This window comes from Telopea speciosissima, chromosome 8 (assembly GCF_018873765.1).
Source record: "Telopea speciosissima isolate NSW1024214 ecotype Mountain lineage chromosome 8, Tspe_v1, whole genome shotgun sequence".
Classification (NCBI taxonomy): Eukaryota; Viridiplantae; Streptophyta; class Magnoliopsida; order Proteales; family Proteaceae; genus Telopea; species Telopea speciosissima.
In genome coordinates this window covers 3,799,737-3,815,921 of record NC_057923.1, presented here as the reverse complement: position 1 = coordinate 3,815,921, position 16,185 = coordinate 3,799,737, and the positions used below count along the sequence as shown (strand labels likewise).

The following is a 16,185-nucleotide window of genomic DNA, read 5'->3' as shown; positions in this document are numbered from 1 at the left end:
TAGGAAGTGAAATACATTTTATGGGCCTGGAGGAAAAACCAGAATCAATTCGTGTTGGGAATAATTATTAGAGACTTTAAAAGAGACATTCCGCTTCTGGCGAAATCGGAGAAAGCTCAATTCAATTCTATTTTGGAAGAAAGGCCCTTGCCATTCGTGCTGGTATGCTGGAGGCTATTGCTAACTGCCATGATCAGATTGTTATTGAATCTGATTGCCAAGAGCTTGTGAGGTTCATTAACGCATTAGTTCTAGCCCCACCCTATACATCCAGCCGATTATCTCTGATATTCTATGTCTTTCTTCTTGTTTTCTGGATTGTAAAGTCATTCACATTTTTAGGGAATCCAACAATATAGCAGATTCTATAGCTCAGGAGGGCCCTGTTGATGGTGTGTTTGACGGTCTAGCCAAATTCCACTCCATGGTTCACAGAGAACTGTTATTCGAGCACCATGTGTCCATCATGTGATGAATAGAATCTTATTTACCAAAAAAAAAAAAGAAAAAAGAAATGAAAGATGGTTTCGTTCAGTAGGATGGCCCCCAAGCCCCAAGGTGTTTGAAGCGAGTGTTAGTGGAAGGCCCACAAATCATTACATGAGAGCACATAGGAAAGAATCTCCATGCCGTCAGTATGGGGATCTTTTTTTTTTTTAATATTTCATAGTTTAAGTTAGGGAAAATGTTTTTTGCCCAAGAACGTGGTCTATGTCAATGCCCCTGTGTTTATTTTTCCCCCCTCTCATGAAATGATATATCTGCCCCTATTGATAAGGAGAGGGATAGACTCAATGAGCGCTAGTGTAGGCAACGCTCCCAGATAGAAAACATCATCCCTTTAATTTATGATTTGCGTAGAAGTTTCCCAAGATGTGAAAATGGGAAATCACACCAATGAGAGACAGTGAGTATAATATGTTCAATAAAAGACCCTTTTATTGATTAAGGGAAAAGTTTGCATGTGCCAATGAGCAAATTCTTATGCATGCCCTCTCACATCCAATGTGAATTCCACACACTCATTAAAACCGTCTACTAGAATTGCACTTTATGGTTGAAGTGATCCCTCCCCCATTAATTAAGGAGAGTGTAGAGTTTTCCTCGTATTTTGGCATCATGGCATTTTTTCCCATATTTTTAATGAGAAAATGTTCTCTATGTCAAGGGCCCAGGTTGTGCCTAGACACATGGGAGGTGGGTGAAATGACTACCCCACCCCCTAAATGGTGGAAATACCGCCCCCATGTGTTTGGGCTCAGCCTGCGTTGTGGCACAGAGAACATCGATCCAATTTTAAGACATGAAATAGTGAACTCTACAAGTAAACAATTTTAGGGAAAAGGTTCTCTTCTTCTTTTGTTTTTTTGGTAACGGCGGATCTTATTGAAGGGGGGGATAGGGAAAAGGTTCTCAGAGCAACCATGGAGTGTACGCTGGCACCCTCTCTCTCTTCTTCTTCTTACATAATATTACCTTCACGAAACCATTTTGTCACATCTCATTGGTACCCTCCTATAAACCGCTTGTTCATGAAACCTAGGTCAGGGTATGCTAGCACCTCTATGTCTATTGTTTGTCTTTCTCGTATGAATTGACTTTGCTGCCCCTCCTATTTACAATAATGTTTTTTTTTATGAAACTATTTACAATGATGTTGTCGCATCTCATTTTTGTGTTGGCCTTCATCATATGCTCTCCCCTTTTATTTTCTTAAGTTCAAAGAAATATTTTTTTTGGGTAGGTATCCATATAACAATGGAAGGTGATGTTTTTGAAAATCATAATAAAAAATTAAGTCATTTATTTTATGATTTTTTAACTTAAATTGTTTGTTCCTCCGCTCGGAGTTAAGAAAGTGCACAATAATGTCTAGAATACTAATATATATGAATGGACATACAGAGGATGTCTATCAATACAAAAGGGGTATTTGATTGAAGGAGCAAAGTCACTCTGGGGGAGTGTACTGCCCATGCCCAGGTATAGAGGGGGGAAATGACCGTTCCACCCCATAAAAGGCAAAAATCCTGTCCCCATGATGTCAACGCGTTGGTCCTAGCATCCACAGGGGCCACGCTCCCCCATAGAGAACACTGACCTTTGATTGAATTAGATCTTTAAATTTGACATATAACTAATCTAAATTATTTCCTCTTTTTTTTTTGGATTGGAAAAAACTATTTCCTCTTTATTCAACGGTGTGAAGGGAATATCCATGGCAAAATAAATGTCTTGTGACATTTGAAAACATACAATAATATAATTCGCTTTTATTTTGGAGTAGAAACTCAACACCAGTTCGAAGGAAACGCATCAGCACCGTTGGTGGAGAGTGGAGGGGTATCGACGGTGTGGAGTGTAGACACCAAGGGCTTAGATTCCGAATTCCGACTCACAGATTCCGGACTCTCGTACAGCTCTTCGGTTCTGCTGCCTGTGTCTTCTCGTTTATGGTATACAGTGCTCTATCAAAGGGGGGAGGAAACCCAGGAAAGGAAAGAAAAATTAAGAAAAAATGGCAGCTCTAGCTCGTCTATCTCGAAAGGTTTTATGCAGCAGTCTCTCATCTCCATCTCGATCTCTTTCAGCCTTTCGTGGTCTTTCCACTGAAGCGGCGAAAGTGTCAGCGACTGCAATATCGACTGATAGAGTAAAATGGGACTATAGAGGGCAAAGGAAAATAATCCCGTTAGGGCAATGGCTTCCCAAGATTGCCGTCGATGCGTACGTCGCCCCAAATGTTGTTCTCGCTGGCCAAGTCACGGTTGGCGACGGATCTTCCGTTTGGAACGGATCGGTTCTTCGTGGTGATCTCAACAAAATTACTATTGGGTTCTGCTCCAATGTGCAGGAGCGCTGCGTTCTCCACGCCGCTTGGTCGTCTCCCACAGGTTCCAATTGGTCTCGCTCCAATTCTCCTACTTTCTGGTTCTTAGGGTTTTGGAATTTTATTATTTTGGGGGTGGTTCCTTTGGTTCGCTTTGTGTTTAGAAGATAATTGAATGAGCTTGGTTTCTCCGTTTATTTTCCTCGCATTTGGTTCTGGGTTAGCAGTGCGCTCCTAGAATCCTCTTTAATCTCAAATTAAGGGTGGAAGGAGGGAAATTGAGAAGTATTTAAGCATCACTCTGATAATTGTGTTCCAGGTACAAACTGAATGAGACCAAATACAATGAATTCCTATAAATATGTTTAAGGAATGCACACTTTAAAGCCATATGTCATGGGGTGGATTTACTATGGAATTTTGAGATTCCAAACCTGATCCCTTGGTGAGATTGTGTTTACTTATTAGGATGTGCCAAATATAAAGGTTTACTTGTACATGTTCGCTTTGTCACTAACCACCAAAATAGTTACATGAACCAAACATCATAATGTTGGGGTCATAGTCGCCGAATTCGCTCTGCACTATTTTACTGGACTATGCTGCCAATCAGCAGTTTTCCCTGAGAGTCACAGATTTCTTGTCATGTTTTGTATCACATCAAGAACTGAACTAGGAGCTACATGACAATGGTTGGAAGTTGGAACTATGGAAAGAAATTTTTTTTTTTGCAAGAATCAGGTGAAAAACAATGTGGAAGGTCTTAAAAATAGGGAGCCCAGATGGAAATAAGTAATGTCAGAGATGTGCATCTTTTATGTGTCATCTATGCTAGGAATGTATTAACACAGATGGTTAGCTTGTATGTTAGTATTACTAGTCTTATTTGGCTACAAGTGTGAGAGCTATTAGTTGCAGAACTTGTACCCTGTCTGTGTGTATCCTCACCCTCCCCCCACACACCGCACAAAAAGGGACAATGCTGAAGTAGCTAGACCAATTATTTGAAAAAGGTCAAGGCATCAGGGTCAAGCTTTTCATAAAATAAATTTTTTTTTTTCATTTTAGTTGAGAAGAGAAGTGACAAAGAATGATTTGGCTTATTAGAGATGACAGAGGCTGTTATTGTTTATAATGAGGATAAAAGTTACAAATAAGGTATGTCTAGCTAGGGCTGAATCATAGCACAGTCACAGAATTCGGCTCCTTTGTAGATCAGGGGTGTGCTACAGATCTTGTAGTGCGGCACCAGAGTTTGCCACATGGACGAACTCCCATTTGGACGACGCGGATCGAGCTGAAAATCTGGATTTCAAAAGTAAGAAATTCTCCAGTCCATCGCATGTGCATCACGCTCTTTGATGAAGTGCCAATCAAGCTCAATGTGTCATGTTGTACTGGATTATGTGCTATATCAATTGCAGCCTTATTGTCACAGTAGAGCCTCAGATGTCACTCCTAGATCACTTAGTAGAATTTTCAGTGAGATGAGTTCACATACCCTTTGTGCCATTTCCCAATATTCTGCCTCTACACTAGACCTGGATACAACCGATTGCTTCTTGCTTCGCCATGTAACCAGATTTCCTCCCAGAAAAGTACAATATCTGGAGTGGAGCGCCAATCGTCAATGGAACCTGCCCAGTCAACACCGGTGAAGGGATTCCAACTTTAGGTTGCTATTGTAGGAACATAGAAGACCTTTCCTTGGTGCTGATTTTGGGTACCTTAGGTCTAGTATATTGCCTCGAGATGAGCGGACTTTGGATCATGTAGAAACCGACTAATAACTCCTACAACATAAGCAATATCTGGCCGGGTATGAGAGAGGTATATCAATTGTCCCACAAGACATTGATATCTTTCCTTATCTACCAAATTACACCCTGTACAACTAAGTTGGTGATTGACTTCAATAGGAGAGTCGGTAGGCTTACATCCAAGCATACCTTTCTAAACAAGAAGGTCCAAAATATACTTTATTTGGGAATTGAATATAACCTTGCTAGATCAAGCTACTTCAATCCTTAGGAAGTACCTGAGTTGTCCCAGATCCTTAGTTTCAAACTCTGCTGCCAACTGAGCCTTTAACAAGTAGTTCTCTACAACACCATTGCATATTATCACTATATCATCAACATAGACTATAAGTGCAATGACTTTATCATCCTTGTGTTTGACAAACAAGATATGATCTGCTTGACTTTGCTTATATCCAAACTTCTGCATAGCTTTTTGGAAACGACCAAACCAAGCTTGAGGAGGCTGTTTAAGATCATAAAGAGATTTCTGTAGTCTACACACCTTTCCAGTATGGTTGATGATGCAAAACCTGGAGGGATGTCCATGTAAACCTCTTCTTTGAGATCACCATTAAGGAAGGTATTTTTAACGTCTAGTTGCTGAAGATTCCATCCAATATTTGTAGCACAAGATAGCAAAGCTCGAACAGAATTCATTTTGGAAACAGGAGCAAATGTGTCCTGATAATCAATGTCGTAAGTCTGGGTAAATCCCTTGGCAACCAATCTTGCCTTGTACCTCTCAATAATACCATCTTCTTTCTGTCTAACAACGAACAATCATTTACACCATACTGGTTTCTTTCCTTCAGGACAAGGAACAAGCTCCCAAGTATGATTCTTCTTCAAGGCCTGCATTTTTTCTACCATTGCATCTTTCCACTTTGGGTCTATAATAGCTTCTTTCCAGCCCTGTGGGATTGATACACAAAGGATAACAAAGATACGATAGGAAGGAGGACAATGATTCATAGGAGACAAAGTTAGAAATAGGGTGTAAGGTACAAGATCACACACCTTTCCTAATAGCCAAGGAAGTAAGTCTCGGACCGTATCGTATTGTCTCGGCCGATACGTCTCGGCATTGGTCGTGGTCGATACGATACAGGTCGAGACATATCTTTTTTTTTTTTAAAATGCAAATGTCTCGACTATATCGAGACGTATCGATACAGAGAAGACTTTTTTAAAACATTATTTTATTATATTTAAAATAGCGATACGTATCGAGTCGTCTCGATATGTATCGACCGATACATATTGAGACGACTCGATACGCCTCAATACATATCGTTAACTTAAAACCCACATGCCCAAGTCATTCTCAGAATAGAAAATCGAGCTCCTAGCAGGCTGGCGGAAAAAACCTGGTTCCAGCTTTGAGAAACCCATCAAAAAACATATCTAAACTTGGTTTTTGGGTAACATTTGTTGAGGGCTTTCATTCCTTTGCCAAAAACGACCCTAAAGGAGCTGAAATCTCATCATTTGGTGCATCTAACAGCCCACATTCGAAATCAAAAGGTGTTCTTGAAGGGAAAGGTAAGTTTTTAAAAAAAAAACTTGATTCTTTTGCTTAAATCTTTGATTTTTGGTATGTTTTTTTGTATGAATCAAAGGGAATATGTTAAACTAACATAGAAATTGCATTCTTTGTATACATTTACAAAGATTTGAGTTCAAAATCCATGTTTCTTTGCATTTTTTACCCAAAACCGAAAATTCCTTCTTTAAAATGATTTTTTTTTTTTATTTTCTTCTAAAATTTAAAACAAATGGTAATGTATATAATATATGTAGTACATTATGTATAGATCTATGACATCCCAATAAGATTATACATTTACCCTAAAATCTGTAATTTTTTTTTATTTTTTGGGTATTTTCTGAATTTATAAAATACTTAAAAAAATGTCAAAAATCATGATTTTTCCATCTATACTCTTTCATTATAGTTTGATCAAATGTATAATTGGCTAAAGACCCTTACAGACATGACTTTGATCCACCCCGACATTCTTCATGGCAATAGAGTGACTCTACATGTAAGAAATTTCATCTTTTAATCTTTTATAACAATTTCAAAGTGCCGCATTTGTCTGGTTATTGATTATTCACAATTCTTAGTATATATGCATGATATATGACACAAATTGCTTGTTTATATTGTTTTTATTGTCCAAAAGTGTATTTCCATGTGTATTTTGATCATTTTCATATGTTTATGCACCGATCGATACGTATCTCCGATATGATATGATACGATATGTCTCGTAAAATCGCCCGACCGATACGATACCCGATACCGATACTTAAATCCTTGCTAATAGCAATAGGAAGCTCATCATTAGATGGAGAAGAGGAATCATTACCTGATGTTTGCTCTGGAGCTAGCTCAAGAAGCATAGATGGACATGAAGAGCTGAGGATAAGGAGATGGTAGGAGAACAAGACAAAAAGCCTTTACCAAAATTGCGGACGAGGAACCATCGGCAACTCGAACCTTATCCTTACCCGAACAAGGGACATAAGTACGAAATAGGTCCGAGGCACTAGTCATATGATTGGAGGCTCTAGAATCAAGGAGCCAATAAGGACTAGAGTGGGAGGAAGCTAAAAATATACCTGATTGGGCTAAGTGAGAAGCAGGTAAGGTGGAAGATGCCATGGTAGGGGATGCAGTACCAAGCTGAGTCATCATATGTTGGAGTGCAACTAGCTGTTCTGAAGAAAACGGAGAGGCACAAGTAGAGAAAGAGCTATCGGTAGTCTCATTCAGATGTGCTTGTGGGTGAGAGGAGTTCTGTTTACTGCCACAACCTCCCCCTTTAGGCGACCATGAAGCTTCCAACAGGTTTCTCTACTATGGTGAGGACATCCACAGTTATCACATTTAACCGGGTCACGTGGAGGAGGACTGGGTTTAGGGACGGTACCAACAGAGTTCGAAGACAGAGAGAGCTGCGGAGTCCTAACAAAGGCCGAACGTGGAAGGACTGTAGAGGACATCATAATAGAGTGGCGCCGATCCTCATGCGATAAGCCTGAAGAAGTGTAGGGAATGTATCTCGGCTAAGGACGTGAATGCGCATCTGATCATAATCCGGATTTAGGCCAGTAAGGAAGTCATAAACCCGTTCCATTTCACGTTCCTTCGTGAACGTGGCAGCATCACTGGTGCAAATCGTGGGAACCGGGTGGTAAAAATCCAATTGCTGCCAAAAAGTAGTGAGGGTAGAATAATAAGCCAAAACAGATTATTCCTGCTGAGTGATCTCACTGATTTGATGACGAATCTCATAGATATGGGCATAGTTGCTTGTCTGACCATATATTTTCTTAACAACATACCATAACTCTTTTGTAGAATTCAACAAAACAAAATTGGGACTGATAGATGGATCCATAGAGTTCAACAGAAATGACATAATCAATGCATCATTAGCCAACCAATTGTCTTTGGTAGGAGTCTCAATAGGCAAGGGGGTGTCACCAGTGAGGTACCCCAAAAAGTGATTACCACAAATGGTAAGGAGGCGCGTGAAAATGCAAGATAGTTCAGCCCATTCTACTTGGTGAGCCCTAGCTAAAGAGAGGGGTGATGATGGGGAGTACTAAGGTGGCTCAAATTCCCAACCCCAGTGCCAAGGGAAGTAATAGAAGCTTCCGTCATCGAACCAAGGGAATAAACACAACAAGCTGCAGGAGAAATACCTCATAAGGAGTAATTAAAACATATCAATAGTGGCTCAAAGATGCAATGGTAAAGTGTAGCATGAGGCGGGCAGCAGGCAAGGATCGGCTAAGCGAGCTGAAGGGTCCACGAAGGTGATATGAGCCAGACGGAGTGCCAACCAGGTCGGCAGGGGCCAAGCGAAGGGTCTGGAAGGGGCGGTAGGGGGCCAGGCGGAGGGCCTGGGAGGGCCGGTGGTGGCGGCAAGTGGAGGGCCCTAGGCAGAGTCGAAAAGGCCGCGGGGGATTGCAGCTACAATCAGTGGAGTGACGGTGGTGTCCCTGGGACGGTGGGTAGTCTCCATGGAAGCGGCTAGCGAAGGTGGTCAGCAATTAGCAATGTTTTGTGTGGGGCGACATGTAGTAACGCATGTTCAATCGACCATACAAAACCAAGAGGGGAGGCCAAAGCCTCGGCGGCGGTGGTTGAAAGAAAAACTTCGGTGGAAAAAAAATATTTAAACCCAAAAAAGGATTGGGCTCTGATACCAAGTTGAGAAGAGAAGTGATAGAGAATGATTTGGCTTTTCAGAGAGGACAGAGCCCGTTCTTATTTATAATAAGGACAATGGTTACAAATAAGGTGTGTCTAGCTAGGGCTGAGTCATAGCACATTCACAGCCCTTAGCCTACATACAATGGTTCTGGGCGGTTACATAATCCTTATCCTTAACAATTTTCATCATCTTGGGTTTGTTATTCTTCATATTCAGGTGAAACTTACTATGTTCTTATATAGGCCCTACACAGTTACTAGTATAAACTCTGATTGTTCCCCTTGAGTGTCAAACTTTGCCAACAACCAACTTTAAGAAATATGTTCAGTTTCAAGGCTTATTTTGCAGGCTCCTAAGTTATAGAAATTGTTATGAAGAGGTGACCTCATAACCATTATTTTATGTAGATGTACTTTTGTTGTTTTGTGATTCATCTTTCTGCTGGAAAAGAATGGGTAACATTTTAATTGACTGAAAAAAAGAAGTCCTAACTTAAGATTGGAAGTGATTAGTAATGTTGGTGCTGTTTGTGGTGGAGGTCATGTCAATTTTACAGCAGGGAATTTCTGAGTGTTAAGTTTGGAAATCATCCCACATTTTTGTCTCTTTCAGCATGTTTGAAGTCCTCATTCTTGTTAAAATCAGTTTATATTATGAATGTGGGACTAGGGTTAAGAAAACCCCTAATAAGCTTGCTAAGCTGGCCCCAAAATATGATCCTCTAATATTACAGAAAATTCTCAAACTATTTTTTGGTATAAGGAACTCTCAAGTTTTGATATTTTGTTAACTATTGACTGGTTTGTTGTGATTCTTGGTGATACTGTAGTATCATTTTTTCCTGCCACTCTTCATCCCCGTTGACCATACAGTCACTGTTATCCCCTACTAGCATATCTTTGTCCTTGAGAATGGTATCAACATTTTGATCCAATAGTCTGTTCATCCATAGGAGGGGGTTACTCTCTGTCCATCTGATAGCCAGTTAGGAAGAGTTAGGGGTCAGAGGAGGAAATTGAATGAAAGTATAGAAATCTCACTGTACCTTGAAACTATAATTCTCATTTAATGTGCACCTTATGTCGCAGAAAAATTGTAATGGAATGGGAGGTAATAAGGCGAGAGGGGCAGGGGTCCCCAAAGCTCTCGCAACTAGCACATAATTATAGAGGATTACAAGAAGTCAATATTGTGCACTGCTTTGATTTGTGTTTCATGTAAGCTTTACACATCACATGGCAAAAGCCATGGGATAATGGCTGTCAATGGTGGCATCATAATTGAAACCCAATCTCTGACTGAAGCAGATACTAGTATACCTTGATCCGCTAGAGTGGTATACAACACTAATATTATTATCTTGAAGGAAAAGATTTTCAGAACGGCCATCTTGCTAGTTTAGCAGGACACATGGCATAAGTTGAATCTGAATTGGATAGGTTACCTTCCGATTGGCCTATTGTCGTCTCAACTATATGGTCCGCAATATAATGGATATCTTGCCTTTATATTTTCAGCCATCCAGTTGTTCTCAGAAACTTTTATAATCTAGTCGTGTTTTTTTTCCCTGAGACGAAATCTTTCTGGCTGAAATTAACCCATGGAAGGAAGTTATGAGTCCTCCCTTTACACCAAATTGAGTATCAGTGAAGCAAATTTCCAGCGGAGGAAAGAAGAGGAAGAGAGGATCCAGCGATAGCATGAAGACAGTACATTTCTGCCCTTTGGTTCATGGTTTGAACCAACTTTCTAGTTCAACTGAACCTGTGGTACAGTTTCTGGTTCAATCTAGTCATGGGTTAAAGTCAGGGAGTTTTAATATGATTGTTTTAGTGTTCAGAGTTGGCTGGATTAGGGACTTTATGAGTCCAGCCTCGGTTACTTATTATAGTCTTTGGGTCTGTTTAGGATACCTATCCTTAGCCTGCAGCTGGGAGAAGTTCCTTGATGCAGATAAAAGTAAAACACAGATCTGGGTTTATTTTATTGGAGATAATCCTTGGGTTGGGTTATATATGTGTTGGGCCTTTAGTTCAGTGGGTTTTCTTTGTAATAGGCCACCTTAATGGGCCTAAATTATGGGTAGGAGGTAGGAATAAGGGATTTACTTTTGTTTGATTATTTTATTTGGTCAAGTTATTGTTATTTCCTTGGTTGTTAAGGACAGGGTTGAGTCTTGTCTAATTAGAACTCCTATTCCTACATTGGATAGAGTTTTAATCTAGTGGGACACCTATTCTAACTATTTAAGACTTGAGAAAGAGTTTTAGTTATAAGGGACGTCTATTCCAATTATAGATAGAGTTTCCTATTTCTTTCTTTCCAATTTCAAGTATACTTTCCTATTGTAAGTTCAGTTTTAGTTTTTATATATTAATGTCAAAGCCATAGAGCTCCATATGATTTTGTTATTGAATAAAATTGGGTTTTGCTGCCTCAAATGTTCTGTGGGATTCAAAATCTCTGTTGTGGGATGCAACTTTCAGTTTTTTATGTCACACTTCAGATTTGACAATCGTAGTATTTTAAATACCGCCATGGTTTCAAATTTTGATTTTTGTGCTGTTTTCTTAGGTTCCTACTTCAAGTTGGATTTCTAGTTCTACTCTATTTTAAGATCAGATTTGATTCTGTTTCAGCTTAATATTCTTATATTATTGCTGAAATCTATTGGTGTTTTAATATTCTTAAGCCACTTTGGAAATCCTGTTTTAAAGAATCCTATTCCTAGTAGGATACCCTTATAACTCGGATCAGACCATTGGATTAGGCTTATCTTTTGAGGAGTTATTCTTGGCCATACTTTTGACCTTCGATCAGAATCCTAAGCCCATATGAGTTTCTGATTCTTACTTATCGAATTTCTCTTGAAATCTAGGTTTCTAAACCTGCCACTGTGATTCTGGTTTGACCGAGTTGCTGAAACCTAATCGCTTAGGCTTCTAGAAACCCGTCATTTCCCTTTTCTATTTGGGTTCTGTTTTTATTACATGGGGAAAAGAACGCTACCTGGTTGCATAGCCTGCATGGCTCCTGTGCCTAGACACAGAAGCGTGCGGAAATACCGCGCTGCCCCCATGGAAAGGTGGAAATCCTGCCCAGGGCGATGCTTGCACGCACGCGTGTGCAGGCTCTAGAGGCCCAGGTACCAATCTCTTGCCCTTATTATATTATCTTAGTGGTTGAGTCTGTGAAGGAATCCCAACTGTTGGTCCATTGTAGTAAATTCCTTTGTTGTTTTTGTTTCTTTTTACAGTCTATATAAATGTATGTAAGGCTATTCCAGCCCCCACGATTTATTGAGTTGAATAAACTTCTGGCTTTTGCCTTGGCTCTGTGGTGATTCAGTAGATGATGACGCCAGATTCAATTGTTGATGATTCAAGTCTGAGAATCTTGTGGTGATTCCAGGTTCTGTGGTGATTCTTATTCTCTGTTTTATTCTTCTTTCCATCAACTATACAGATTAGTTAGACCCTGTGCATGCTTTTCCTTTCAGTTTCAGTTTCTGTTTGCTGTCATTAGTCTATCTCTATTCTGTTTAGCTTCATAGTTTCTGTTCTAGTTCTAGTCTTATTGTGTTCAAGTTTCCATCTTCCCATCAATTTCAAGAGTCCTGTTGCAACTCAACTTCTTCAAAACCTGATATTTTTGGAATTTCAATGTGATTTTGGTTAACATTATTCTGGACTTGCTGAAGTTTTATATAACCTAAACCCATAGGTGATTTGAATACCCCATTCTAGAATTATTTCTATTATTATATGTGCATTGATATTTCCTTATGGACATCTTTAGATTTATGATGCTAATTATCCCCCCCCTCCTATTAGCTTAATTGGTTTTATATGTATGAATGGTGGTTGTGTTTAAACAAACCATGGTATTTTCATTCCTCTGAATCAAGGGTAGACATTTGATTGAATTTGGTTGGATTTGAACTTGAATCTGGTAACATTGGATCTCGTGCATCTCAGATTCAGTTTGGTCTCTGTTGCCCAGACATTTAGGTTACCCTGAAATTACCCATCTTGACATGACAGGACACGGATAGGGGTCTGGGATATGTGTTGGTTATGGCTGAGTAGGAGGGCAAAAGAAATAGAAGAGTTACTTGCATCCTGCAATTACCACCTGGTTGCCACTGCTACCGACATGGAAACATTGAAGTTTATCCATTCCATGCAGGTCTGAAGCTTGGGTTTGAGGTTGTTAATGAAATGACATCTAGAACCCCTAAAACACTTAGCCCAAGCTACATCTGGAATAAAGAAGTAATATCAGGGTAGATGCCTGCCTTCTGTATTTATCCTTTTTCCCTCTTTGGTTGTGCTTCTTGAGCAAGCTTTGAGTTAGTTTTCCATGGTAACTCTGCTGAACGGGTCATTCGTGTAGGTTACTTTAATGTTATTAAAGATGGATGATATTTGAATGTCCATTTCTAACCATTTGGTGAATTGACTCTGTGTTTTACAATCTCACTTCAATCATGGATCCATAACCCTTGGTTTTTTTTTGGTCTCTCATCATGCATCTTGTGTCCATCTGTTTATTCGCTCCAGTTAACCTATGGTTCTATGGTTCTGTACCAACTCCCATCGTCATTGTAAATGGGAGGAGGGGTCAACTCCCTTGAGATATGGGAATTACCTTTTGCAATTGACCTAAAATGCCAGCTAACAACATAAGTATATTCTCAATCTTTCAAGCATCTATCCTATAATCACAGGAGCTGAAACTTCAACCGTCTGAGTTGACACTGAAGAGTTTTGTGGTTTATTCAAATGCAAAGTTTTGAGGCCATTGTGGTGCTTTTTGGTGGATTGGATTGAGTTAAATCTCTCTTTCTTTTGGGGTGTAGCATGACAGTTCTAAAATTGACTGGTCATATATTTGTTTCATCATGATTTATAACTTGCACCAATTACTTTGGTGTTCTTACTAGCAAATTGTTCCCATTCACCAGGACTGCCAGCAGAAACAACTATTGAAAGATTTGTGACAATTGGAGCTTATAGTCTTTTACGGTCCTGCACAATTGAGCCAGAGTGTATCATCGGGCAGCACTCCATACTCATGGAAGGCTCATTGGTGGAGACACATTCTATCCTTGAAGCTGGTTCCGTACTTCCCCCAGGCAGGAGAATTCCAACTGGTGAACTGTGGGCTGGGAACCCTGCTAGGTTTGTTAGAAGTCTGACCCATGAAGAGACCTTGGAGATTCCTAAACTCGCAGTCGCAATCAATGATCTGAGCAAAAGCCACTTTTCAGAGTTCCTTCCTTATTCTACAGCGTATTTAGAAGTTGAGAAGCTAAAGAAGTCTTTTGGGATCTCTATCTGAAGGTTTTTTTTGTTTGGCTTTGTGTAGACTTGAGTTAGAGGTGCCTTTCGAGGAAATAAAGGTCTTCAAGACTTGCTATTCAAACTTTTGAATTTTTTTACTTTTGGTTGGATTGGTTGATCAGATAACTAGTTCTGATTGTAGATATAAATCGAATGGGTTAATGGGTGACAGAGGAGCTGCCCTGGAACTCCATTCCCCTATTTTTCTTTGGAATCATTGAGCCATTGTGGAGCATACATAGACAACATTGAGCCATTGAGAGTTGGCTTTGGTTCTTGTACTAGTTAATGGAGGTGGGGTTAAGCAAGTGAAAACACCCAAAATTTCCCACACAATAGATCTTTTGCCTATAGAATCCTGATTGAATGCTGTTCATAGTAATTTGTTATCTATCATTGATGGCTGAAGTTTGCTAGTTTCCCTTGTTTAACACTTTAATTACGGTTATGGTTTGCTTCAAATATGCATATGCACATCCCTGGTTTGCTTCAAATATGCATATATACATCCCTAAACCATTATGTGAAGTTTCAGAGGGGGCACTGGCCTTCTTTTATTCATTTTATTTGATTTAAAAAAATAAAATGCCGATTTAAAAATCAGAAATGTAGTATTAACTATTAGGATGATTCACACTTTTCCTTATGGCCAGAACTTTTGAGTGCAATACCTGTTTATCATAACTAATGACCCGTTTGGATCAACCACCCTCACTCGCTAGTTTAATGTACAACACTACAACTACACTTTGAGATATAACCATTAATGCTTAGAGTTTAATTAGGATAAAAAGTTGAGATTTAGGGTTCAACATCCCTACGTATAGGCTTTAGTATTAAAAGTACAACCAAGCTTGCGTGTCTCTTACTAGATTAGATTCCATTGGAGGCCATGGTTAAGTAAGGTATGGTACTAGAAAATTTTTTTGGCCACATCTAGAGTTGGCTCCAAATGTACCCAACTTTGATAGATCAACATTTACCTGCTCAAGCTACGTGACTCTTGATGCAATTACACGATTTTTTTTTAAATTTTTTAACAGATTTATGTTACAAGCAAGGTTTTAGTTCACGGTATTGGCCCCACCCCAATATCAATACCGATACCAATATGACTCGGTCGCATCGGTCCAAATCAGGCCAATCTCAATATAAAAATCCTTTTTTTTGACCGTGTCAGTCGATATACTCGATAGCATTATCACTCAACACCTAAATCCATTGTTACAACTTATAAGGTTCATTTTATTGCTCAAAGGGCTAAGTTATCCATTTAAACCTACCTACATCTATCCCATATATTTTACATAACTAGTATATATTTAGGTCCCCTTCCCATGTTGTTGTGGCAAGATAAAGATCATCTCCACGTATGAGCCATTACTGATTCTTGCTAATCCTTCTCTTTTCCTACATCTCAATCTACAATTCTTTCAATTAGTGACTCTACTTCTTGTTATTGATATCCATTAAGAGGAGCTTGGTTCAGGTTCAAACTCCTGAATCTATGACATCCATAACTCCGTGCAAGTATAAATCAGAACCATATGAGGCAAGTGATCATATTCTTCATCTTCCATTCTTCTTGTATCAGTCATATTCATCATCGTATCGTTGTGGGTGAAAGTGGGATGTTGGCATGGTTCAATCAAATCAAAACTCCTGAGAATTAATGGATTCTTTGATCTGATTGAGCCGTGCCAATATCATGTTTACTCAATTCACTATCAGCTTCCTTGTTGAGCTATTTGAGCAGAAGATTTATTTCAATATTTTGGAATGACTTGTTCAGCAGATGAAACTATATATATAACCCAGTGACCTTCTCTAGCATCATTTGAGTTTTATCTTCTTTTTTCTTCTTTTGCTTCTTGCCCCTCCCCTGTGTTTTCAACCTTCACGGCTTCATGGCACTCACAATCTCACATTTAGAAGATGCACTAAGGTCTTAGAGAGAGAGAAGAGTTCATGGCCAAATA

General features: G+C 39.4%; 1 protein-coding gene and 1 long non-coding RNA gene across 2 annotated transcripts; one reads left to right on the top strand and one right to left on the bottom strand.

Moving 5' to 3' along the window:
• The first annotated feature begins 2,421 nt into the window (after positions 1–2,421).
• LOC122672884 (gamma carbonic anhydrase-like 1, mitochondrial) lies at positions 2,422–14,310 on the top strand. Its single transcript, XM_043870389.1, has 2 exons — positions 2,422–2,894; positions 13,828–14,310. The coding sequence occupies exons 1-2, from the start codon at positions 2,519–2,521 to the stop codon at positions 14,202–14,204; spliced, it is 753 nt and encodes a 250-aa protein (XP_043726324.1). The 5' UTR covers positions 2,422–2,518; the 3' UTR covers positions 14,205–14,310.
• On the bottom strand, positions 14,221–14,665 carry LOC122672885. Its single transcript, XR_006334502.1, has 2 exons — positions 14,523–14,665; positions 14,221–14,383 (listed from the first exon to the last, which is right to left on the bottom strand). It is a non-coding gene; the product is annotated as an uncharacterized LOC122672885 (long non-coding RNA).
• Positions 14,666–16,185: the final 1,520 nt, after the last annotated feature.